This window comes from Cetorhinus maximus, unplaced genomic scaffold (assembly GCF_964194155.1).
Source record: "Cetorhinus maximus unplaced genomic scaffold, sCetMax3.hap1.1 HAP1_SCAFFOLD_140, whole genome shotgun sequence".
Taxonomy (NCBI): domain Eukaryota; kingdom Metazoa; phylum Chordata; class Chondrichthyes; order Lamniformes; family Cetorhinidae; genus Cetorhinus; species Cetorhinus maximus.
Window position 1 is genome coordinate 372,194 of NW_027596136.1, and position 26,661 is coordinate 398,854.

Consider the following 26,661-nt stretch of genomic DNA (forward strand, 5'->3'; position numbering starts at 1 on the left):
CAGAGCGGGAGTGTCCCCTCTGACATCCCTCAGGGATGATGTCAGGAAGAACTTATTCACACAAATGGGAGTGGAATTCTGGAACTTTCTCCCACAAAAAGCTGCTGGGGCTGGGGTTCAATTGGAAATGTCAAAACTGAGATTGATAGATTTTTGAACAACATTGTTTGACTTGCAGGTAAGTTCTGTGATAGATTTTTGTTGGGCAAGGGGATTAAGGGTTACGGAACCAAGGTAGGTAGATGGAGTTAAGGTATAAAAGCAACATACAAATCTGAAATAAACAGAAAATGCTGGAAATACTCAGCAAATCTGGCAGCATCTGCAGAGAAAGAAATAGAGTTAATGTTTCAGGTCAATGATCTTCCATTAGAACTGGAAAAAGTTATAGATGTAACAGGACTTTTAGTACAGAGACATAAAACAGGGTAGGGGGACGAAAGAACAGAAGGGGAGGTCTGTGATGGGGTGGCAGGCAGCAGAGATTAAATGTCAAAAGCAATGATAGTGCAAGGCAAAAAGAGATGATAATGGGATACAAAGAAACAGATCAGCCACAAGCTAATTGAATGGTGGGACAGACTCAAGGGGCTGAATGCCCTCCTCCTGGGTATGGGATAAATCAAGATGAATAACCAGGAAATTAGATGACCAACCAGCACCTCTGCTGCAGGCAATTTTAAATACTGGCAAACATTTAAACAAGATTGTTAAATTTAGGCTTTATTTCAAAGAAAAAATGACATTTTCTGTACAGTTCAGAACTGTTTACAATCATCTAGTCTGTGAGTAAGGTGCTTTGGTCCTTGTGACAATACTTGGCTCCAATTATTTAATTTCCATAAAATTCAATTCTTCCCACGAACACAACATTTATAAAAGACTAACAAAGACTATCACTTTTAAAAATGAAATCCAGGAAAGTTATCAGATAGAGTTGCAGCGTCATTGACTGTTGGAATGTGAATAAGTGTCTCCCCACCACCCTGACTCCCCACAGAGCTGCCAATGACCTGCATGACAAAGTCAGTGAGTCAGAGAAGATCAGGTTGCTCTCGCCCCAGCTGTAGCACCCAGTGAATGGCAAAAGACTAGCAGCAGGTTTGCTTGTTATCTGTCCACTTGCCCATGGTTACTTCACAGACTTTAAAATGAAAACTACCACATCGACAAAATCTGCAAAAGAATTTTGTCTTCTCCATTTTGTTGACTTAAATACAGAGTCAATGACTTGGCTGCTTACCAAAGTCCCTCTTTGCACCTGACAGCAGACCACTGTTCTGCCCTTGCCCATGTAGGTACCACACTGAACATTTTGGGGAGAGAAATGAACCTTCGCGTCCCATCCCTGCAACACTGCGATCTTAACATCCCACTCTGCTGCTTAACCTTTTTTCAATAAGAGGTGCAAATAAACAGGATTGCAGGCCCCCCCGCCCCCCCCCCAACTCGACAAAAAAGCAGCCACAATGCTCTTTATATATCAAGTCCATCTTGCACACAATCAAACCTTGTTTCACATCATTTTATAATTCCACTGACTTGATCCAAGCTTCATTCAAAGCCTGCTTACATCCCACTGCTGCACACTAAATCTAAAACTCCTACACCAAAGAGAAATCCAAGCTTTCCCCTTTTACCGTAGGGTGTCCCTAGTACACTTCCCTGGCAATCCTACAATCAGACGTTCACAATCCTGCATTTTCTATTCAAAACAAGTGAATTTCAAATATACTTTTATAATTAAATCCAGTATCAAGGTTATCCCCCACCCCTATCACTTCTCAGTATTAGGTGCAAGATGAAAATGTAAAGAAGGGGGAAGCTGAGAAACATTTACAGAATCTCCAAATGGTCCTTGGCTAGAAACACCTCATCTCAACTTGTATCTGCACCACCAGTGAACCTCTTGGCCCGAGCACCTTTGATTTTCAGAGACGGTAGGGGTGGGGGCAAATAGAGAATCTGCCCATTAAACCTTTCAAGCATTGCTGCTTGAAGGGAAGTCCAACGAGGAAACGGAGGTGGATGAGATGGAAGTGCTGCGTTCAAGGCTGCTGTTCATCACTCGCCACTGCATCACAGTCGTATCCTTGCCCCCTGTCGAAATCAGGTGGGTGTCATTGTGTGTGAAACGGACATTAGTCACATGACTTCCATGTCCACCATACATATGGCTGGGTGCCTACAAGCAAAGGAAAATTAAGAGGGTCAGAATCTGCACATCTGTAGGATTTTTCCAGGTAACATTTGTAAGTGGAGGTCCATAACTGATACCCACAGATTCCCGTTAGTAAGTACAGTGAACAAGAATTAAATATTATTGCACAGACTTGTTATAGGGAAAGATTACTTAGACGTAAGTTGTGAGAGACATACAATACACTAGGGCTTCTTGGGGGCATTAATCCTGCTTGAGGTTAGTGTAATAATCAAGGTGGCACCATTTGCAATTTCCTGAATAGGCTAATGGTATGCGAGTATATTTAGTACCTATATATCGTATGCATTTCACTAAGGGTTGCATTTATTATCTCCTTGACTTGATTTACTAGAGCATTTACCAGATGTTTAAATGTATCTAGTCCTCAGACTTATATATCAGAAGTAAGGGATGTATGATAATAGGTATATGACAATATCTTATATAAATCCAATAATAACTTCCTCTAGAGACACCGACTAATGGTGATATCTCTGTCATGGAGTCCTTTGGATCAGCCTACATTTTACTTATGATCACATCTATGTGCAGCATCTTCAGACATCTTTTTACATTAACAGGTGCTATATAAATGCAAGTACTTGTGGTTGAGTCAAATTTTACTCCCCCACCTTCCCCTCAACATAAAATGGTGACGTCCAAACAATGGATTATTGCAGCCCTGTCAATCCAGTCCATGAAAGCAAGACATTCAGTAAACAGGGCAAGGGGCTGCAGTAACACCAAGTGCCTGCTAGGGGCAGTGTTTGGAACAACTGGGAAGCTCAGCAGTAACTCCCTGCAGCACACAGCACAGCTACAATAAAACCAAATCAACTTATTGGGAGAAGCAGAAATATATTCAGTATAGCAAAGAACACGAGTGAAATCTCTACTGTGAGGAGAGCAATCCCAGCTTCTTCAGTCTCTCCACATTAGCTGAAGTCCCTCACCCCAGGACCATGTTAATAAATCTCCTCTGCACTCTCTACAGTGCTTTGACATCCTTCCTCAAGTGTGGTGTCCAGAATTGGACACTCGACTGCAGCTGGGGTCTAACTCAGTGATTTATAAAGGTTTAGCCTGGCTTTTCTACTCGATATCTCTATTTAAGAAGCCCAGGATCATGTCTGCCTTTCCCCAAACAGTCTTAGTAGCCATCAGAGTGATCAGTATAATGCTTTTAGTCATAGAAATAAAAGTGGTTTATAACGCTTCAATGCAGCCTTTTCATTCCACTTCTCAAAGGCTCCTGTCAGGCCCTGGCAGAGTTCCAAAGGAACTGGTCACCCTCTGGTACCTTTAATACCCAGTGGCCACTTGGTATGCATGGACACAGATCCTCAGTGCCAGCTTACTCAACAGTGCAAGACATCAGAGTCCAGCTCGACCTCAGCACCAACTGTCCACGTTTCCAGTGGGAAACCTGCTGTTCCTTACATAATGGTAGTGACCACTATTTCCACCCACAATATTAACTCAGCACAGAGCCAGAACACTGGCACATGGCAGTGCATTTACCCATTGAACCAGTGAGGGTCGGATGAGGGGTCAGGGGTTGGCAGGGCGGGGGGGGGGGGGGGGGAAGTGGAAATTGGGCAAGGGGAGGGTTTTTTTTCCCATTAGGAAGCTGCTTTTGCTTAAAATATGGAATGACAGTGCAAGAATCTCCTGTGTGCGTGGTTTAAAATTTGTTTCCATTCACAGCCTCTCCACCACAAAAAGCAAAACAGGAAAGATATTTTCTGTGGTCATCCAAACATTTCCCTTTCTGGCTCTTCCTCAGTTCCGCCTGTTGCAGGCGCTGCTGTCAGACAGGAGGAGCATCTGTTGACCTTGTTGTAATGACACTGTCAATCCAAGCTCTGGGAGCTTGGCCTCTCCGCACAGCAACGAGCTTGATGGACTCAGTGTGTCGAGAGAGTGTGAAGCTACATCCTTGCACTCAGTGGTGCTGTGCTTTAGTTCACTAAACCCTTCCGTTCACTGGCTCTCCTCTGTCCGATGTATCCTGCGATCACATTAGCAGGGGAAAGACATGATGAAAGCATTAAAATGGGTGCCTGTCCTCATTTATTAGAATCACCAGAGAACATTGCAGAAAAAGCCTTTATCACACTGAACTCTCATCTCCGAAAGGCTTTGGAGCTTTCATAAGAGCATACGAACTAGGAGCAGGAGTAGGCCAGTCAGCCCCTCGAGCCTGCTCCGCCATTCAATAAGATCATGGCTGATCTGATTGTGGCCTCAACCCCACATTCCTCCTACCCCTGATAACCTTTGACTCACCTGTTAGTCGGGAATTTATCGACCTCTGTCTTAAAAATATTCAAAGGCTTTGCCTCCATTACTCTCTGGGGAAGAGAGTTCCAAAGACACTCAATCTCAGAGAAAAAAATTATTCTCATCTCCATGTTAAATGTGAGACCCCTTATCTTTAAACAGTGTCCCCTTGTTCTAGCCTCTCCCACAAGGGGACACATCCTCTCAGCATCCACCCTGTCCAACTCAGGATCTTATATGTTTCAATAAGATGACCTCTCATTCTTCTAAACTCCAATGGATACAGGGCCAGCCTGTCCAATCTTTGCTCATAAAATAACCCCTCGCCATCTCAGGAATCAGTTGAGTGAACCTTCTCTGAACTGTTTCTAACACATTTATATCCTTTCTTAAATAAGGAGACCAAAACTGTACAGAGCACTCCAGATGTGGTCTCACCAACACCCTGTACAACTGTAGCAAAACCTACTTTATATTCCATTCCCCTTGCAATAAAGGACAACATTCCATTTGCCTTCCTAATCACTTGATGTACCTACATACTAACTTTTTGTGATTCATGCATCAGTACAATCAAACCCCTCTGTACCTCAGAGTTCTGCAATCTCTCTCCATTTAAATAGTTACTGCTTTTCTATTCTACCTGCCAAAGTGGTTAGGTTCACATTTTCTCACATCATACTCCACCCGCCAAATTTTTGCCCACTCACTTAACCCATCCATGTCCCTTTGCAGACTCCTTACATCCTCTTCACAACTTACTTTCCTACTTTTCTGTGTGTCATCAGCAAATTTAGCAACCATACTTTTTGGTCCCTTCATCTAAGTCATTGATATAAATTGTAAATAGTTGAGGCTCCAGCACCGATCCCTGTGGCACTCCACTCACCACATCTTGCCAACCTGAAAATGACCAATTTATGCCCAAGCTCTGTTTCCTGTTAGCTAATCAATCCTCTATCTGTGCTAATATGTTAGCCCCCACACCTTGAGCTCTTATGATGTAGCACCTTGTCAAATGCCTTCTGGAAATCTAAGTACAGCATATCCACGTGTTTCCCTTTACGTTGCTTGTTACTTCTTCAAAGAACTCCAATAAATTCGTCAAACATGATTTCCATTTTACAAAACCATGTTGACTCGGCCTGACTGCATTGAGATTTTCTAAGTGCCCCGCTATAACCTCCTTAATAATAGATTCCACCAGTTTCTCTAACAGATGTAAAACTAACTGGCCTGTAGTTTCCTGCTTTCTGTCCCCCCCTCCCCCCTTTCTTGAATAGAGTAGTCACATTCGCTATTTTCCAATCTGATGGAACCTTGCCAGAATCGAGGGAATTTTGGAAAATTAAAAGCAATGCATCTACTATCTAAGCAGTCATTTCTTTTAAGACTAGGAAAAAGTTGATCAGGACCTGGGGACTTGTCAACTTATAGTTCTAATAATTTTCTTAGTACCCATTCCCTGCTGATTGTAATCGTTTTAAGTTCCTCCCTCCCTTTCACCTCCTGATTCACAACTATTTCTGGGATGTTATTGCTATCCTCTATCTTGAAGACAGACACAAATATCTGTTCAATTCATCCACCATTTCCTTATTTTCAATTATCTAATTTCCCAGATTCACTCTCTAGAGGATTAATACTCACTTTCCTTACTCTCTTCCTCTAAATATCTGTTACTATCTTTTTATATTTCTAGCTAGCTTTCTCTTATACTTTTAATTTCTCCCACCTTATTAAACTTTTAGTTATTCTTTGCTGTTCTTTATATTCTGTCATATCTTCTGACCTGCCACTCATCTTTGCGGAATTATGTGCTTTTTCTTTCAATTTGATACTATCTCTTACTTCCTTAGTTAGCCACGGATGGTGCATCCTCCCCTGGTCTTTCTTTCTCACTGGAATGCAACTTTTCCCGAGTATTCTGAAATATTTCCTTAAAGGTTTGCCACTGCATCTCTACTGACCTATCCCTTAACCTAATTTCCCAGTTCTGTGTCTTCATGCCCTCATAATTTCCCTTATTTAAGTTAAAACACTAGTCTTAGATCCACTCCTCTCTCCCTCAAACTGAGTGTGAAACTCAGTCATATTATGATCACTGCTACTTAGAGCACCTTCACTATGAAATCATTAATTAATCCTATCATTGCACATTACCAGATCAAGTATAGTTTGCTCTCTGTTTGGTACTAAAACATGCTGCTCTAAGCAAATGCCCTGAAAATACTCTTTGAACTCATCATCCAGGCAGTGAGAGGTTGCCGAGCTCAGATTCAGAGGGATCTGGATGTCCTAGTGCATGAATCACAAAAGACTAGTATGCAGTACAGCAAATAATTAGCAAAGCTAATAGAATGTTATCGTTTATTGTGAGGGGAATTGATTACAAAAGTAGGGAGATTATGCTTCAGTTGTACAGGGCACTGGTGAGACCACATCTGGAGTACTGTGTACAGTACTGGTCTCCTTATTTAAGGAAGGATGTGAATGCGTTAGAAGCAGCTCAGAGAAGGTTTACTACACTAATAGCAGGAATGACGGGTTGTCTTATGAGGAAAGGTTGGACAGGTTAGGCTTGTTTCCACTGGTGTTTAGAAGAGTAAGAGGCGACTTGATTGAAACCTTTGAAATTCTAAGGGGTCTTGGCAGGGTGGATGTGGAGAGGATGTTTCCTCTTGGGAGAGGATCTAGAACTAGGGGTCACTGTTTAAAAATAAGGGGTTGCTCATTTAAGACAGACGAGAAGAAATTTTTTTCTCAGAGTCATGAGTCTCTTCCTTAAAATGTGGTGGAAGCAGAGTCTTTGAATATTTTTAAGGCAGAGGTGGATAGATTCCTGATTAACAAGGGGGTGAAAGGTTATCGGGGGTAGGCAGATATGTGGAGCGGAGGTTACATCAGATCAACCATGATCTTATTGAATGGCAGAGCAGGCTCAAGGGACTGAGTGGCCGACTCCTGCTCCTAACTCGTACGTACGGACATACCTTTGCCAATCTGATTCGTGACTCCGGAGATCGATAGATTTATGTTGGGCAAGGGATGTTGAGGGATTATGCAGCGAAGGTAGCTAAATGGAGTTGAGTTACAAATCACCTGTGATCTGACAGAATGACGGAGCAGGTTCAAAGGGCTGGATGGCCTCCTGTTCCTACAAGTCACAAGGACACATCTTTCTGATCCACCTCCAAATTCCCAACGCATGCTTCCCACAGCTATGACTGACCTTGGGTTTCGCACACGGATACTGAAAGAGATGAACCTTGCAGAAGTCGTCAGCAACAGCCACTGTGCACTCGTTGTGTGAGCGGCACAGCGCATTGATGTCTGTTCCGTCAGAACCATCCGGCCAGACTCCTGTAGCAAGACACAAAGTGAAAAGAAATGGCTCCCAACATTATTCAAACCACTCGAAAGTTCACAGTATAGACCAAGCCCATTGGAATTAATATAGTCATACAAAACAGCAGGCCATTTGGCTCATTGTGCTTGTTCCAGCTCTTTGAAAATCTATCCAATGAATCCCACTTCACTCTGCTCTTCCCCCCCCGAGTAGTCCTGCAAATTTCTCCTTTTCAAGTATTTATCCAATTCCCTCTTTGAAAGCTCCACCCTTTCAGGCAGCACTTTCCAGGTCACAACAACTCGCTGTGTAAAAAAAAAGCAAACACTCTCCTCATCTCCCCCTCTGGTTCTTTTACCGATTCTCTTCAATCTGTGTCCCTCTGATTACTGACCCTCCTGCCACTGGGAACAGTTTCTTCCTATCTACCCTTCATGATTTTGAATATCTCTATTTAACCTCCCCTTAATCTTCTCTGCTCTAAGGAAAACAATCCCAGCTTCTCTAGTCTCTCCACATAAGTCCCTCACATTAGAAACCCACCTGGATATTTGGCTGATTTCAGTATTCCCCATGACTAGGGCAGTCTTAAAAATCAGAGCTGGTTAAATTCCTGTTAGGTTCACCCAGCAGTGAGATACATTCCTGCTTCAGCAAAATCTCAAGAACAAAGGAGGATCCCTAATCTCTTTCCACTACCACCCGCTCCCCCACCCAATGACCATGGAATTCCCCCTCATTCCCTGTCCAGCATTCCCACAGCTATAATTCTTACCAAAAACATGGAATCCCAGGACACAGGTATATGAAACCCACTCCAGATCCTTGCATTCATAACGATTCCTGAGTAGTTTACATCCTCCCCCGATGTCCCCTGTAAAACAGGACAAATCACTCGCAGTTACTGCCTGTGGATCCTAGTTCCTTAAATGGACAACATCTCCCACTTTGTTTCCAGTCAATTGCAATCTATAAACTCGGCAGAGTGGACACTAGTCAAGGTGTCTACATTATCTACCATACAGCCGGTCTTACTGACCTGCTGAGCCACTAACTCCCTCCACAAGAGATCCTTTCTTTTCTAGTAAGCATTTCCACCCACCCTGATGACACTGACTTCTCAGAGATGTGAAAGGGCACTGACTGGGCTCAAGCCCAATCACCTCCACACCTCATATCCCCAATGTACACATCCTGTAGCAGGAGTAGGATCCCTCACCTAACCTCCCTCCACACCCTAGGTAGGGGCGTCGAGGCCTGGCCTAGCACCATTATAGCTGCTTCAGACTGGGGCAGTCAATAGTGTGCTGTGCATTTACCCACTGAACTATCAAGGCAGCGCCACCACCCACCTTTATAACATGGGTTTGATGGCATGGCATTTCCCCATGTGCTGCTTATAGCAGCAGCTCCAGTGATCTGCAAGCTCTGTACTTACAGTAGAGGATCTCATAGTCTCCAGAATTGGACATGATGAAGTGGCTGTCTTGAGACCAGTCCAGGTGGGTGATGAAACTGGAATGACCCTGAATAGATAGGCAAGAGAGGGATGGGGTTACAGGTGAGTTATCACAAACAGCACCAACCATTGCACGTTCATTCAGCGCATTAATATCATCTAGCATTTAGACATAGACTTTATGACCATGTAACAAGATTGTTTGTTCAGGAGCCACACACATCAGGACTACAAAACCCTTCCTTTAAGATACTCCTTAAAACCTACCTCTGACCAAGCTTTGGATCATCTGCCCCAGTACTTCCTTACGTGGCTCAGTGTCAACTTTTGTTTGATAGCACTACTGTGAAGCACCTTGGGACATTTTACTTCATTAAAGAGGCTATATAAACACAAGTTCTTGTGCATCACATCTCATTGACCAAGAGGACAATGTCAATCCAGCTGACCTTTGCCTTGTTACTAGTCAGTTCCCAGCGAGTTTATGCCAATGGGAAAATGTATCACGCTCCTGCCTGTGATGGACCAGGTTATCATTGCTGCCACTTTGCTACCTAGCCTTACACATGAAAGGATGATCACTTGGGCAAGATGCCAGGGCTGAATGTGCCCATAGAATGGTATCCCAAACTACTGTCAGCGCCTCAGAGGGCAGCAAGTGGGGTGGGGTGTGCATGTACTGTAGATGGAGCAGTGAAGCAGGTCCCACTCAGATCCAAGCAGAGGTGAAGAGACACGTGCTGAGGGTGGGGAGGGAAAGGAAGGATAAAAAATGGGGAGCACTGCTCCCAGACTGGCTATAGGAAGATGTTAGCAATGGCTCGGGAGCTCTGAGTGCACCCACTGTCTCAGTGTTAGGCCAAACAGAGTAATAAAATGAGCTAAAAATACAATTACAAAAAGGAGGAAGCATCAGAAGCATTCAAGTTCAATAAACCGATGTTGGCTGCCACAAATCTTACCATGCATCTGCCAAACCGGCAATATTTTCGACCGCTCTCAGTGACAGTGTAGAGGTAAATGTAGTTGTCATGTGATCCTATTGCCAGGAAATTACCATCTGTTGGAATATAGAACAATTAATATGCACGCAATAATTTGTGTGTGGTGGGATGTGGGGGGTAGAAAATGAGCTGGGTTCCTGCTCCTCATCACTGTGGCCAGCTGGAGGGTTTGTGTAAGCTTGGCTCCAATACCCTCACCCCCTCCCCCACAAAACATACAGGGTGCAGATGCTCAAACGTGAAGGCTAGGTGCTTGGGTGAGTCACTGAGGATGACCCTGAAGGAACTGGAAAGCCATACTAAACCTTCTCTCCCCATCACCCTCCCAATCCCCATCAGCAAACCCCTGGCTCTGTTATTACAAAGCACCACACCATGACTGTTAGAAGCTCACAGGGTCATTGGGGGTGCTTTACCGCAGCAAATTGTGACATGCTGAAATGCCAGTCAGTGTCGGCCAGTCCACAGCAAGGGATGCAGTCCATTACCTGGGGAATAACGCACTACCGAGAGCTGCTCATTTCCGTCGACAGTACTGGAAACCAGGTCCTTTGTCTCACAATCCAGAACCATCCACCTGTAATGAATAAATAAACTATCAGCTGCAGGGAGTAGATAGAGGGGGAGTGACACAATTTCTTATTCAGGTGAAACGAGAATCAGTCTCACCCCACAGTGAGATAAATGACCCAGCCTCTGCTACTGACATTCAGGCCTGGCCAGGAGGAGACAGCATTGCGCTGAGAGCAAAGCTCAGTTAATTTCCTGGCAGCCTTGGGACAGCACATGCCCACCAAAAGCCACCACTACCCATTGACACTGCAGTCAGCCCATGGGTAATCAGAAGGGTGAAAACAATGAACCACCAGAGGGACTTCACTCAGGATACAAGATCTTCTGGTATCAGTTGGCATGGTGAAAGTGCAGAGATGCAGATTGAAAACGAGGTGGTGTTAAAATGAGAGAGTTACCTGCCTGTCTGGAGCCCGACAGCCACCACTGCTCCACTGCAGTGAAAATCAGCGCACAGTCCAGTCTCCTGCAGAACAAATCGAACCATTAAACACACCGACCATACAGCAGGAAGCTCAGGATATCCCAAAACGCCTCACTGCCAATGAAGTACTTTCAAAGTGCGGTCACTGCTGTAATATAGGATGCAGCAGCCAAATGCACACAGCAACATCCCATAAACAGCAATGAGACAATGACCCAGATCATGTTATTGTTGACTGAAGGATAAATATTTGTCAAGACACCAGGGGAGAACTTAAATATAAAAACAAAAAACTGCGGGTGCTGGAAATCCATAACAGAAACACCTGGAAAAACTCAGCAGGTCTGGCAGCATCGGCGGAGAAGAACATGGTCATGAGGACTCGAAACATCAGCTTTGTTCTTCTCCGCCGATGCTGCCAGACCTGCTGAGTTTTTCCAGGTATTTCTGTTTTTCTCCAGGGGAGAACTTCCCTGTTATAATAAAGATAAAAGCACAATACTGCGGATGCTGGAAATCTGAAAGAAAAACAGAAAATGCTGGAAAAACTCAGCAAGTTTGACAGCATCTGTGGAGAGAGAAACAGAGTTAACATTTTGAGTCTGTATAACCCTTCTTCATAATAGTGTCACAGGATCTTTTATGTCCATCTGAGGGGGCAGATGGGGCCCCTATTTAACGTTGCATCTGAAAGACTGCACCTCTGACAGTGTTGCATTCACTTAAGTAGTGGCACTGGTGAGTCTGTCTGGATTTAGGTGTTGGTTGGGTCACAGATCAGCCATGATCCCACTGAATAGCGGAACAGGCTCATGGGGTTAAATGGCCTCGTGTTCCTATGGATTTGTGCGCTCAAATCTCCGATTCAGAGATAAGTACGCACCCACTGAGCCACAACAGCAAAAGTAAAAGGAGGAGAGCGACAAGCAGACACCACCGCCCCCTAGACAGAAGCAGGCAAGAAAATAGTTGGGGTGTCATTTAGAGCTGGCACTTGCGGAGAAACTGCTTGCTTCAGCCACGAGAGGGAGCTCACATCCTGTCGTGTGACTTCCCACAGACATCTTGGCCACAAATTGATTCGACAAGTTTTTCCTCACCACCTTCCCCCGTCCCACGCACTAACCCGTAAGGCAATTTATGTAACCTGGAGAAGGAAGCAGGCCAGAAAGCAGCTTCAGAGCCAGGATTGGAGTGCAGGAACGAGAAGTAAATTAAACCATTATTGCTGCCTAAATAGGCTCAGCACCTCTCAGACACGGATTGTCAGGGTTCCTGCTCCTGTTTCAGGGCAAGAAAGAGGAACATAAAGGACATCGTGAGATAGAGAGAGTGGGAGAAATGAAAGGCAGGAGAGCAGGGGCAGAGGAGAGGAGAGGGGGAGCAAGAGCGAGGAGAGGGGGAGGGGATGAATCAAATAAAAGCAGGAAATTCTGTAAACACTCAGCAGGTTAGGCAACTTCTATATATAGCGAGAAATAGAGTGAATTTTTCATGTTGGTAAACTTTGATCAGAACTGGAAGAAGTTATAAAGATTTGACTGTTTCTAAGCAATTGCAGATATGGAGAGTGTGGTGGTGACGGGTAGAGGACAATAGGGTCTGTGATAGGGTGGACGGCAGGAGTGACGTATATAACACATACATCTGAATTATGGAAAACTGTCCTATCAAAACTCGGCAACATATAAAAAGAATCCAGAAGGTGTCAACTGATCTCAGGTACTGAAGCCGAGAGTTGGATTGTCAATAGAGGAACAGTGACAGATGCAGTTATAACACAGAGACGGGCAGACACTCAGACTGTTGCACGCAGATACAAAGACAGGCAGTTCCCAGGGGGGACCATCCAGGAGAAGTAGCACAGCCTCCACTGTCACACTCATTGTAAATTCAGGATCACAGGCTTATCCTCTGCAAATGAGCTGCACATCTTTTGGCCCAGTTCACATCAGACTGAGCAAGTGCACCATTTTCCCCCTCACCTCCAGCGTTTTGCTCCACTCCAGCGTGTGCTGCACCTGATCCCACAGACACACCTGCTTGTCATGTGCACATGTCAGAAAGAGATCTCGGAATGGGTGTGTGGCCAATCCCCACAGTTCATCCGTGTGACCCTGCAAGTGAACCACAAAACACAGGTCAGTGCTACACACACACACACACAAACAGGAGGAGGCCACTCATAAGAAATAGGAACAGGAGTAGACCATTCGGCCCCTCGAGCCTGCTCTCAACCCTCTCCAGCCTGTTCCACCATTTGATTAGATCATGGTTGACCTGTATCACGACCCCCTTTACCTGCCTTGGTTCTGTAGCCCTTCAGTACCTGTACCCAGCAAAAATCTATCACTCTCTGTTTTGAAATTTCCAATTTGACTCCTCAGCTTCAACAACTTTTTAGCAGGAGAAAGATTTCCACTCTTTCCCCACTGCCCCATCTCCTCACACTCCTAGAGTCTCAGCTTCTCTGCTACACACTGACCTGCACAATGGGAGTAAAGGGCTCAGTGAATCGTCCCCTCAGGATGGCATTCCGTGTGGTTCCAATCAGGAGGTCATCTGCTCGTCCTTCCACAATAGTACGCACTGCACCAAATCGCTCCGGGATCTGCAACACAAGAAGGAATTCCCATTTCAACAGCACCTTTCACAACTTTAGGACATCCCTCAGCATGTCACAGATAATGAAGTATAATCACTAATGTCACCCACTCCTCCTCCCTCCGTCGCTCACTCCCTCCTTCCCTCCCCTCTTAAACTCATTCCCTCCTATGCCATTACCTCACTGCTGAATCCCTTTCACAGTTTAACAGTTTATCTGTCTTACCTCAGTCTCCTGCTCAGTTATGAGACTTGGGTTCCAGTGGATGATTTTTCGGTCCTTTCCTCCTCCACTGAGCAGTGTGCCATCTCTCATGATGCAGAGGGTGAAAATGCTGCCTTCATGTGCCTTTGTTTGCTTGACGATCTGATAGGTCTCTGCAACAGCACCATGGAGAGAGTCAAGAGGGGCTTCGGGGACATGGCCGCTCAAACTGACAGCACCTCGCATTTCTCTCTGGATATCTCAAAGTGCTTCACAGCCAATGAAGTACTTTTGAGCGTAGTCACTGCTGTAATGAAGGAAACATGGCAATGTGTCCACAGCAAGCTCCCTGAAAAGGTAACATTGGCCAGATGGTCTGGTAATTTAGTGATGTTGGTTAAGGGATAAATATTGGCTCCAGAATACTGGGGAGAACTCCCCAACTAGTCTTCCAGTGGTGTCTGAGAGAACATTTACATCTACCTGAGGGTACACAAGGCCTCGGTTTAACGTTTCATCCGAAATACAGCATCTCCTACAGTGCGGCACTCCATTAGTGTTGACCCTCTGACAGTGTGGAACTCCCTCAATACTCACCCTCCGACAGTAGACTCAAACTCTCAAGACGTTTCTGCACAGAAGGAGACCATTCGGCCCATTGGGTCTGCGGTGGTCAACATAGATCTGTACACTAATCCCATTTTCCAGCGCTTGGCCCATAGCCCTGGAGGCTATGGCAACCCAAGTGAATATCTAAATACTTCTTAAATGTTATGAGAGTTTATGACTCAACCATCCTTTCAGGCAGTGAGTTCCAGACTCCCACCACCCTCTGGGTGAAAAGAATTCTCCTCAACTCTTCTCTTAGCATCCTACCTCTTACCTTAAGCCTATGCCCGCTGGTTATTGAACCCTCTACTAATGGAAAAAGTGCCTCCTATCCACCCTATCTTTGCCCCTTATAATCTTATACACAAGGTGCTCCCTCAGTACTGACCCTCCGACACTGCGGCGCTCCCTCAGCACTGACCCTCTGACACTGCGGCGCTCCCTCAGCACTGACCCTCCGACACTGCGGCGCTCCCTCAGCACTGACCCTCCGACACTGCGGCGCTCCCTCAGCATGACCCTCCGGCAGCACGATGCTCCCTCAGCACTGACCCTCCAGCAGCACGATGCTCCCTCAGCACTGACCCTCCGGCAGTGCAGCGCCCCTTCAGCACTGACTCTCCAGCAATGTGGCGCCCCTTCAGTACTGACCCTCCGACAGTGTGGCGCTCCCTCAGCACTGACCCTCCAACAGTGTGGCGCTCCCTCAGTAGCGCACTGTGAGTATCAGCCTGAACTTGTGATTAAATCTCTGTAGTGGAGCTTGAACCCAATACCTTCTGACTCAGGTGAGAGGGCTAGAGAGAGAGAGACAGGCGCTCACAGCTACATTAACACTGAAGATTCAATGTTCTAACCACGCCACCTAATTCCCCACCGACAGAATGACACCCACCCACAGACATATGCAAACTATTCACTAAATTCTGCTGCTAGGCCCTGCTATATGTATAACACACATTCAAGCCAAATTTTACAGAGTGTACCTGACTCAGTTATGCTATTTCAATCAGTAGGAATTTGTGTTACTGTCAGTCACACACACATGGACAGACCCCAGCAATGGAGCCTGTTGCTAATTACCTTTTGCTCCTTTACCCAGTGTCTTGGTGTCTGCAGCTGCTTTACCCCACAGGAGGATATTCCCCTCTGAGTCGCCAGTCAGCACATCCCCGTTTTTCAGGAACACAAAGCACTGAATAAATTTGGGCTTTTTGTATTTCTGTAAAATAGAGGAGGAAAGAAATTCAGCTGCAAACTCACATTTCCTGTCACCTCCGTATTGGCAAGAGAGGCCGGATTTTCCTTACTGTATCCCCTGAGCCTTCACCAGCTCGCCTATTCCTCACAGCTGAGCGCAGACAGCCAGTGGGCGACAGAGGCAATTCGACTGCACAAGGGTTTCACCGCCAGACTGATATCCAGCATGGTCACAGTCCACAGGAGCAGGGACCCTGTCACGTTCTTCCACTCCCTAATCAAGGGATATGAAGATGAGATGACCCACAGGGAGGGGTACAGTTGGCCCCTGCAACCCTCCTGCTCCCCTATACAAGGCAAGCAGGTGGGGAAGGGGAATGGTTACACAACAGATGCAGAACTAATGCACAAATGTGATGATCATAAAACACTGAATAAATTTGGGCTTTTTGTAATTATGTAAGATGGAGGAGGAAAGAAATTCAGCTGCAAAATTATATTTCCTGTCACCTCAGTATTGGCAAGAGAGGGCGGATTTTAGGATGATCAGATAGGGCTGCCCAGCGACCCACTCCCCTCCTATCCAGAAGGACCATCCCCAGCCCTACACATCAAATATCTACCTGAAACTGGAAAACTTGGAACTGTTGCCGGAGCATCTGAACTCAGCAGCAATCTGTGTTTGGAACAGTGCTTCCAGCACAACAGGCAGGGGAAATAGGGGTTACAGAGTGCAGTCTAACATCACCGGCCTGGTGCTCGGTTAGTAGGGAGTAATCATTACAGAGTGCGGTCTGACATCACCGGCATGGTGCTTGGTTAGTAGGGAGTAACAGTAACAGAGCGCAGTCTAACATCACCGGCACGGTGCTCGGTTAGTAGGGAGTAACAGTAACAGAGTGCAGTCTGACATCACCCGCATGGTGCTCGGTTAGTAGGGAGTAATCATTACAGAGTGCAGCCTGACATCACCAGCACGGTGCTCGGTCAGTAGGGAGTAACAGTTACACAGTGCAGTCTGACATCACCGGCACGGTGCTCGGTTAGTAGGGAGCAATCATTACACAGTGCAGCCTGACATCAGCAGGACGGTGCTTGGTTAGTAGGGAGTAACAGTTACAGAGTGCAGTCTGACATCACCGGCACGGTGCTCAGTTAGTAGGGAGTAATCATTACAGAGTGCGGTCTGACATCACCAGCACGGTGCTCGGTTAGTAGGGAGTAATCATTACAGAGTGCAGTCTGACATCACCAGCACGGTGCTCGGTTAGTAGGGAGTAATCATTACAGAGTGCAGCCTGACATCACCAGCACGGTGCTCGGTTAGTAGGGAGTAATCATTACAAAGCGCAGTCTGACATCACCGGCATGGTGCTCGGTTAGTAGGGAGTAATCATTACAGAGCGCAGTCTGACATCAGCAGCACGGTGCTCGGTTAGTAAGGAGTAACGGTAATAGAGTGCAGTCTGACATCACCAGCACGGTGCTCGGTTAGTAGGGAGTAATCATTACAGAGTGCAGTCTGACAGCACCAGCACGGTGCTTGGTCAGTAGGGAGTAATCATTACAGAGTGCAGCCTGACATTACTGGCACGGTGCTTGGTCAGTAGGGAGTAATCATTACAGAGTGCAGTCTGACATCACCAGCATGGTGCTTGGTCAGTAGGGAGTAATCATTACACAGTGCGGTCTGACATCACCAGCACGGTGCTCGGTCAGTAGGGAGTAACAGTAACAGAGCGCAGTCTGACATCACCAGCACGGTGCTCGGTCAGTAGGGAGTAACAGTAACAGAGTGCAGTCTGACATCACCAGCACGGTGCTCGGTCAGTAGGGAGTAACAGTAACAGAGTGCAGTCTGACATCACCGGCATGGTGCTCGGTTAGTAGGGAGTAATCATTACAGAGCGCAGCCTGACATCACCGGCACAGTGCTCGGTTAGTAGGGAGTAACAGTTACACAGTGCGGTCTGACATCACCAGCACGGTGCTCGGTTAGTAGGGAGTAATCATTACAGAGTGCAGTCTGACATCACCGGCATGGTGCTTGGTCAGTAGGGAGTAATCATTACAGAGTGCAGTCTGACATCACCAGCACGGTGCTCGGTCAGTAGGGAGTAACAGTAACAGAGTGCAGTCTGACATCACCGGCACGGTGCTTGCTTAGTAGGGAGTAATCAATACAGAGTGCAGTCTGACATCACCGGCACGGTGCTCGGTTAGTAGGGAGTAATCATTACAGAGTGCAGTCTGACATCACCGGCACGGTGCTTGGTCAGTAGGGAGTAATCATTACAGAGTGCGGTCTGACATCACCGGCACGGTGCTCGGTTAGTAGGGAGTAACAGTAACAGAGTGCAGTCTGACATCACCGGCACGGTGCTCGGTTAGTAGGGAGTAACAGTAACAGAGTGCAGTCTGACATCACCGGCACGGTGCTCGGTGAGTAGGGAGTAACAGTAACAGAGTGCAGTCTGACATCACTGGCATGGTGCTCGGGTTAGTAGGGAGTAACAGTAACAGAGTGCAGTCTGACATCACCGGCATGGTGCTTGGTCAGTAGGGAGTAATCATTACAGAGTGCAGTCTGACATCACCGGCACGGTGCTCGGTTAGTAGGGAGTAACAGTAACAGAGTGCAGTCTGACATCACCGGCATGGTGCTCGGTTAGTAGGGAGTAACAGTAACAGAGTGCAGCCTGACATCACCGGCATGGTGCTTGGTCAGTAGGGAGTAATCATTACAGAGTGCAGTCTGACATCACCGGCATGGTGCTTGGTCAGTAGGGAGTAATCATTACAGAGTGCAGTCTGACATCACCGGCACGGTGCTCGGTTAGTAGGGAGTAACAGTAACAGAGTGCAGTCTGACATCACCGGCATGGTGCTCGGTTAGTAGGGAGTAACAGTAACAGAGTGCAGCCTGACATCACCGGCATGGTGCTTGGTCAGTAGGGAGTAATCATTACAGAGTGCAGTCTGACATCACCGGCACGGTGCTTGGTCAGTAGGGAGTAACAGTAACAGAGTGCAGCCTGACATCACCGGCATGGTGCTTGGTCAGTAGGGAGTAATCATTACAGAGTGCAGTCTGACATCACCGGCATGGTGCTTGGTCAGTAGGGAGTAATCATTACAGAGTGCAGTCTGACATCACCGGCACGGTGCTCGGTTAGTAGGGAGTAACAGTAACAGAGTGCAGTCTGACATCACCGGCATGGTGCTCGGTTAGTAGGGAGTAACAGTAACAGAGTGCAGTCTGACATCACCAGCACGGTGCTCGGGTTAGTAGGGAGTAACAGTAACAGAGTGCAGTCTGACATCACCGGCATGGTGCTCGGTTAGTAGGGAGTAACAGTAACAGAGTGCAGTCTGACATCACCAGCACGGTGCTCGGGTTAGTAGGGAGTAACAGTAACAGAGTGCAGTCTGACATCACCGGCATGGTGCTTGGTCAGTAGGGAGTAATCATTACAGAGTGCAGTCTGACATCACCAGCACGGTGCTCGGTCAGTAGGGAGTAACAGTAACAGAGTGCAGTCTGACATCACCGGCACGGTGCTCGGTTAGTAGGGAGTAATCAATACAGAGTGCAGTCTGACATCACCGGCACGGTGCTCGGTTAGTAGGGAGTAATCATTACAGAGTGCAGTCTGACATCACCGGCACGGTGCTCGGTTAGTAGGGAGTAACAGTAACAGAGTGCAGTCTGACATCACCGGCATGGTGCTCGGGTTAGTAGGGAGTAACAGTAACAGAGTGCAGTCTGACATCACCGGCATGGTGCTCGGTTAGTAGGGAGTAACAGTAACAGAGTGCAGTCTGACATCACCGGCATGGTGCTCGGGTTAGTAGGGAGTAACAGTAACAGAGTGCAGCCTGACATCACCGGCATGGTGCTTGGTCAGTAGGGAGTAATCATTACAGAGTGCAGTCTGACATCACCAGCATGGTGCTTGGTCAGTAGGGAGTAATCATTACAGAGTGCAGTCTGACATCACCGGCATGGTGCTTGGTCAGTAGGGAGTAATCATTACACAGTGCGGTCTGACATCACCAGCACGGTGCTCGGTCAGTAGGGAGTAACAGTAACAGAGCGCAGTCTGACATCACCAGCACGGTGCTCGGTCAGTAGGGAGTAACAGTAACAGAGTGCAGTCTGACATCACCAGCACGGTGCTCGGTCAGTAGGGAGTAACAGTAACAGAGTGCAGTCTGACATCACCGGCATGGTGCTTGGTTAGTAGGGAGTAATCATTACAGAGCGCAGCCTGACATCACCGGCACAGTGCTCGGTTAGTAGGGAGTAACAGTTACACAGTGCGGTCTGACATCACCAGCACGGTGCTCGGTTAGTAGGGAGTAATCATTACAGAGTGCAGTCTGACATCACCGGCATGGTGCTTGGTCAGTAGGGAGTAATCATTACAGAGTGCAGTCTGACATCACCAGCACGGTGCTCGGTCAGTAGGGAGTAACAGTAACAGAGTGCAGTCTGACATCACCGGCACGGTGCTCGGTTAGTAGGGAGTAATCAATACAGAGTGCAGTCTGACATCACCGGCACGGTGCTCGGTTAGTAGGGAGTAATCATTACAGAGTGCAGTCTGACATCACCGGCACGGTGCTTGGTCAGTAGGGAGTAATCATTACAGAGTGCAGTCTGACATCACCGGCACGGTGCTCGGTTAGTAGGGAGTAACAGTAACAGAGTGCAGTCTGACATCACCGGCATGGTGCTCGGGTTAGTAGGGAGTAACAGTAACAGAGTGCAGTCTGACATCACCGGCATGGTGCTCGGGTTAGTAGGGAGTAACAGTAACAGAGTGCAGCCTGACATCACCGGCATGGTGCTTGGTCAGTAGGGAGTAATCATTACAGAGTGCAGTCTGACATCACCAGCATGGTGCTTGGTCAGTAGGGAGTAATCATTACAGAGTGCAGTCTGACATCACCGGCATGGTGCTTGGTCAGTAGGGAGTAATCATTACACAGTGCGGTCTGACATCACCAGCACGGTGCTCGGTCAGTAGGGAGTAACAGTAACAGAGCGCAGTCTGACATCACCAGCACGGTGCTCGGTCAGTAGGGAGTAACAGTAACAGAGTGCAGTCTGACATCACCAGCACGGTGCTCGGTCAGTAGGAAGTAACAGTAACAGAGTGCAGTCTGACATCACCGGCATGGTGCTTGGTTAGTAGGGAGTAATCATTACAGAGCGCAGCCTGACATCACCGGCACAGTGCTCGGTTAGTAGGGAGTAACAGTTACACAGTGCGGTCTGACATCACCAGCACGGTGCTCGGTTAGTAGGGAGTAATCATTACAGAGTGCAGTCTGACATCACCAGCACGGTGCTCGGTCAGTAGGGAGTAATCATTACAGAGCGCAGTCTGACATCACCGGCACAGTGCTCGGTTAGTAGGGAGTAATCATTACAGAGTGCGGTCTGACATCACCAGCACGGTGCTCGGTTAGTAGGGAGTAATCATTACAGAGTGCAGTCTGACATCACCAGCACGGTGCTCGGTTAGTAGGGAGTAATCATTACAGAGCGCAGTCTGACATCACCAGCACGGTGCTCGGTTAGTAGGGAGTAATCATTACAGAGCGCAGTCTGACATCACCAGCATGGTGCTCGGTTAGTAGGGAGTAATCATTACAGAGTGCAGTCTGACATCACCGGCACAGTGCTCGGTTAGTAGGGAGTAATCATTACAGAGCGCAGTCTGACATCACCAGCACGGTGCTCGGTTAGTAGGGAGTAATCATTACAGAGTGCAGCCTGACATCACCAGCACGGTGCTCGGTTAGTAGGGAGTAACAGTAACAGAGTGCAGCCTGACATCAGCAGCATGGTGCTCGGTTAGTAGGGAGTAACAGTAACAGAGTGCAGTCTGACATCAGCAGCATGGTGCTCGGTTAGTAGGGAGTAATCATTACAGAGTGCAGCCTGACATCAGCAGCACGGTGCTCGGTCAGTAGGGAGTAACAGTAACAGTAACAGAGTGCAGTCTGACAGCACCAACACGGTGCTCGGTCAGTAGGGAGTAACAGTTACACAGTGCAATCTGACATCAGCAGCACAGTGCCAGGTTAGAAGGGAGTAACCATTAGATATAGAGTACAGTCTAACATCACTCACTCCAAAGATGCCCTGCTTCTTGGTCAGAGAGGTGCCATTCCAGGTCCAGAAGTAAACATGCGATTTCCCACAGGTAACGACACTTGAGTTGTCAGTTGGGTGAAACTCGACTTCGAACACTGACTCATTGGTGGTCTGTTGGAACGAGGAAGAGGACCGTGATCAGCATCTGAACATCACTTCAATCTGACACTCGCTGTACATGCACCATCTCTCTCATCCTCCAGGCATTGCAATTTACAGCATGGGAGCCATTCAGCCCATCGTACCTGTCCTAGCTCTTGATAAGAACACCCAATCTCCCTGCCTGCTCTTTTCCCCCACAGTCCTGAAAATTTCTCCTTTTCAAGGGTTTATCCAATTCCCCTTTTGAAAGTTCCTATTGAATCTGCTCCCACCGCCCTTTCAGGCAGCGCCTTCCAGATCTCAACAACTCGCTGTGTAAAAACAACACATTCTCCTCATCTCCCCCTCTGGCTCTTTTACCGATTCTCTTCAATCTGTGTCCCTCTGGTTACCGAAAACAATGTCTCCCTATCTAACTCCCATTCGTAATTGTGTCTGAGAGGCAGCATCTCTCACCCATTGACTGTGTGGATCTTCATATCTCACTGGGGTATAGGGGAAGGATCAGGAGCAGGAACCCTCCATCTGATTACCCATCCCATCAACCACACAACTCCTGGGGTGTGGTGAAGCTGACTGCATCTCCCCTGCTCTGGTGCAAACTGAGGGATTGAATCTGGAGTGTATGAATCAGTAGGACACAGTGTGTTCCTCAATACATCCACACAGTGTAGGAGGCAGCAATGAGGGAGCTCAGCACTGCACCGGACTATGTCATTATTAAAACACCCCTAATCATTGACTTTATTGCCAGGACATATATATACACACCAGCACGCTTGCACACACATGCACACAATGCCATGAACCTGAACACACACTTCCCTCCACCCAAGATCACTCAGTCCTATACACTTCCCTCTATCCCAGGGTCATACAGTCCCCACACCTCACTCCACCCCAGGTCCTCTCTGTCACCAAGGTTTAAGATCAGGACGGTGACCGCAAAGATGAAGACCACCAGGAATTTGCTGATTCCTGAACAAAACTGATGGGCAGAAAATCAGATGCAGACAGGCCATCTGTGACTCCCCGATACTAGTCACCAGTGTGGAAGCTCTAGTGTGCATACTAACACCAGTGTTCACACTTAATGCACAGGCGTCAATGTGAGGAGCTTCCATCCTTCAACATCTCCAGCAGTCAGCGCTTCCCCCATTCACACAGCTAATGAATTCCACTCAGTATATCAAGATCCTCCACACCTTGAATAGAAACATTACCTAACTTCCACGTTCCACCTCCTCAAATCCCTGCAATCTTTACTCGTTGCCGGGGGAAACCTCACTAAATAAACCTTTCCCACTGCTCCATGATGGGAGCAAGCTCTGACAGATCTCACACCAAGTTATTATCAAAGACAAGCTATTAAATCACACTTCACCCACTCCCCTGTCTTTCCCAGCCCTCCCCCAAATGGTATGGTTCCAATAGACACCATCATGCTGGTCTCTCCCAATGAGCAGCAATGGGCTATTGACCATTGGAGGCATCACAGCCAATCTCAATCTTTCCTTGCCCACTGCACACACTAAGCAAGGGTTCCACTGGGGGTGGGGTGTGAGAACCCTTGCTGATTACTCCGTAAACCCCCTCTTTTCACACTCCAGCTCCTGCTGCTCTTCTCCCTGCATGTGGTTAGTACGGGAGAGACACCAGCCACTTCAGTCCACTCTGGAGTCACTGCCCCAGGGGATTTCCCTGTTAACCCTCAGTCTGAGTGCACGCACCCCCCCGCAGCACTGTCACTGCACAACGACACAAAGCCTTTAAAATACCTACCTTAATCTCCGCCTGCTTCATGCCCTTAGCGCAGTCCCAAACTGACATTATGTGCTCATTGGAATCATCAACAACACACAGAAAAGCACCAGAGTCCTGGAATATAAAACAGGGAGCAGACAGTGGAATGAACCTCTCAGCAGATGAAGGGAGCACATGGAGGGGAAGAGCTGGAGAGAGAGGGAGAGAAGGTGACAGGAGGAGGAAAACAAAACTTGCATTTCTATAGCGACTTTCATCACCTCAAGGTGTCCCAAGTGCTTTACAGTCAACGAAGTACTTATGAATTGTTGCAATGTAGGAAACACAGCAGCCAATTTGTGCACAGCAAGCTCCCATAAAGAGCAATATGATAATGACCCAGATCATTTGTTTTGGTGATGTTGGCTGAGGGATAAATATTGACCCCAGGAACCGGGGAGAACTCCCCCCTGTTCTTCTTCCAATAGTGGCCATGGGAACTTTTACCCCCACCCAAGAGGTTTACTGTTTACTAACTCCAGTGTTATGTCTTCACAAAATTCCAAACCCTCTACACTGACAATTAGAAATCTTAGGTGCATACCTTCTCCCATTGGCTTGGTCCCCCAGTGTGTGGTACAGAGTCAAAAAGATCATCACGAACCACTTCAAGGCACCATTTGACTGAGTGTGGTATCAAGGAGTCCTATCAAAACAGTCATTGGGAATCGGGGGTGGAAAACTCTCCGCTGGTTGGAGTCATACCTAGCACAAAGGAAGATGGTTGTCGTTGTTGGAGGTCAATCATCTCAGTTGCAGGACATCGCTGCAGGAGTCCTTCAGGGTAGTGTCCTCAGCCCAACCATCTTCAGCTGCTTCATCAATGACCTTCCTTCCATCATAAGGTCAGAAATGGGATGTTCACTGATGAGACTGCACAATGTTTAGCATCATTTGTGACTCCTCAGATACTGAAGCAGTTCGTGTCCATATGCAGCAAGACCTGGACAACACTCATTCTTGGGCTGATAAGTGGCAAGTAACATTCATGACACACAAGTGACAGGCACTGACCATCTTCAACAAGAGAGAATCTAACCATCATCCCTTGATGTTCAGTGGCATTACCATCACTGAATCCCCCACCATCAACATCCTGGGGGTCACCATTGACCAGAAACTGAACTGGACTAGCCAGATAAATACTGTGGCTACAAGAGCAGGTCAGAGACTGGGAATCCTGCGGTGAGTAACTCACCTCCTAACTCCCCAAAGCCTGTCCACCATCTACAAGGCACAAGTCAGGAGTGTGATGGATGAATGTTGGATTGACACGTTGTGGCAAGATGCAAGGCAACAACTCACCAAGGCTCCTTAGACAGCTCCTTCCACACCTGCAACTACTACCATCTAGAAGGACAAGGGCAGCAGATAGATGGGAACACCACCACCTGGAAGTTCCCCTCCAAGTCACTCACCATCCTGACTTGGAAATATATTGTCATTCCTTCACTGCCGCTGGGTCAGAATCGTGGAACTCCCTCCCTAACGGCACTGTGGGTGTTTCTACAATACACAGACTGCAGCGGTTCAAGAAGCTGTGCAGAGGTCATACGGAGGCTACAAAGGATATAGGTAGGTTAAGTGAGTGGGCATGGACCCAGCAAATGGCTATTATCTGGGAAAATGTGAAATTGTCCATTTTGGCAGGAAGAATAAATAGAAGCATATTATTTAAATGGTGAGAGATTGAGGAGCACTGAGATTCAGAGGGATCTGGGTGTCCTAGTGCATGAATCACAAAAGGTTAGTATGCAGGTACAGCAGGGAATTAGGAAAGCTCATAGAATGTTATCGTTTGTCAGGGGAGTTGAGTCCAAACTAGAGAGGTTATAATTCAGTTATACAGAGCACTGGTGAGACCACATCTGGAGTATTGTGTACAGTATTGGTCTCCTTAAGGAAGTATGTAAACACATTGGAAGCAGTTCAGAGGTTTACTAGATTAATACCAGGAATGAGCGGGTTGTCTTATGAGGAAAGGTTGGACAGGTTAGGCTTGTATCCACTGGAGTTTAGAAGAGTAAGAGGCGAGTTGATTGAAACCTTTAAGATCCTGAGGGGTCTTGACAGGGTGGATGTGGAGAGGATGTTTCCTCTTGTGGGAGAATCTAGAACTAGGGGTCACAGTTTAAAAATAAGGGGTCGCTCATTTAAGACAGGGGAAGAGAAAATGTTTCCTCTCAGAGGGTCGTGAGACTTTGGAACTCTCTTCCTGAAAAGGCGGTGGAAGCAGAGTCTTTGAATATTTTTAAGGCAGAGTTAGATATATTGTTGATTAACAAGGGGGTGAAAGGTTATCGGGGGTAGGCAGGAATGTAGAGTTGAGGTTACAATCAGATCAGCCATGATCTTGTTCAATGGGGAGCAGGTTCGAGGGGCCGAGTGGCCTACTCCAGCTTTTAATTTGTATGTAAGGCAGCTCATCACCACCTTCTCAAGGGCAGTTAGGGATAGGCAGTAGATGCAGGCCTAGCCAGCGTTGCCCACATCCTATGAACGAGTTAAAAAAAAAAACACACTATCCTCGATCCTCAGTTACCTGATCTCTAAAAGGATCAGCTCTCTGAGAATAACTGCACAGCATTGGGAGTCCTGTGATTGGCCCAGTGTTGGGGCAGTGGACGGGACCGGGCGGCTTTCCTGGGGATGGGACCGGGCGGCTTTCCTCATT

General features: G+C 47.2%; 1 protein-coding gene across 2 annotated transcripts in view; it reads right to left on the reverse strand.

Annotated features, from left to right (window-relative positions):
- Positions 1–707: 707 nt before the first annotated feature.
- Positions 708–26,661, reverse strand: part of eml3 (EMAP like 3) — an 88,794-nt gene continuing 62,840 nt past the window's right edge. For both annotated transcript variants that reach the window (XM_078534912.1, XM_078534913.1), the window contains 13 exons: positions 23,967–24,062; positions 22,059–22,193; positions 15,797–15,935; positions 14,126–14,277; positions 13,781–13,906; positions 13,281–13,412; positions 11,270–11,337; positions 10,787–10,875; positions 10,257–10,354; positions 9,274–9,361; positions 8,611–8,709; positions 7,719–7,849; positions 708–2,185 (listed from right to left, as the gene is read on the reverse strand). In XM_078534912.1, coding sequence (XP_078391038.1) covers positions 1,982–2,185; positions 7,719–7,849; positions 8,611–8,709; positions 9,274–9,361; positions 10,257–10,354; positions 10,787–10,875; positions 11,270–11,337; positions 13,281–13,412; positions 13,781–13,906; positions 14,126–14,277; positions 15,797–15,935; positions 22,059–22,193; positions 23,967–24,062 — 1,557 coding nt within the window. In that variant the 3' untranslated portion in view covers positions 708–1,981. The remainder of the gene's footprint in view (positions 2,186–7,718; positions 7,850–8,610; positions 8,710–9,273; positions 9,362–10,256; positions 10,355–10,786; positions 10,876–11,269; positions 11,338–13,280; positions 13,413–13,780; positions 13,907–14,125; positions 14,278–15,796; positions 15,936–22,058; positions 22,194–23,966; positions 24,063–26,661) is intronic.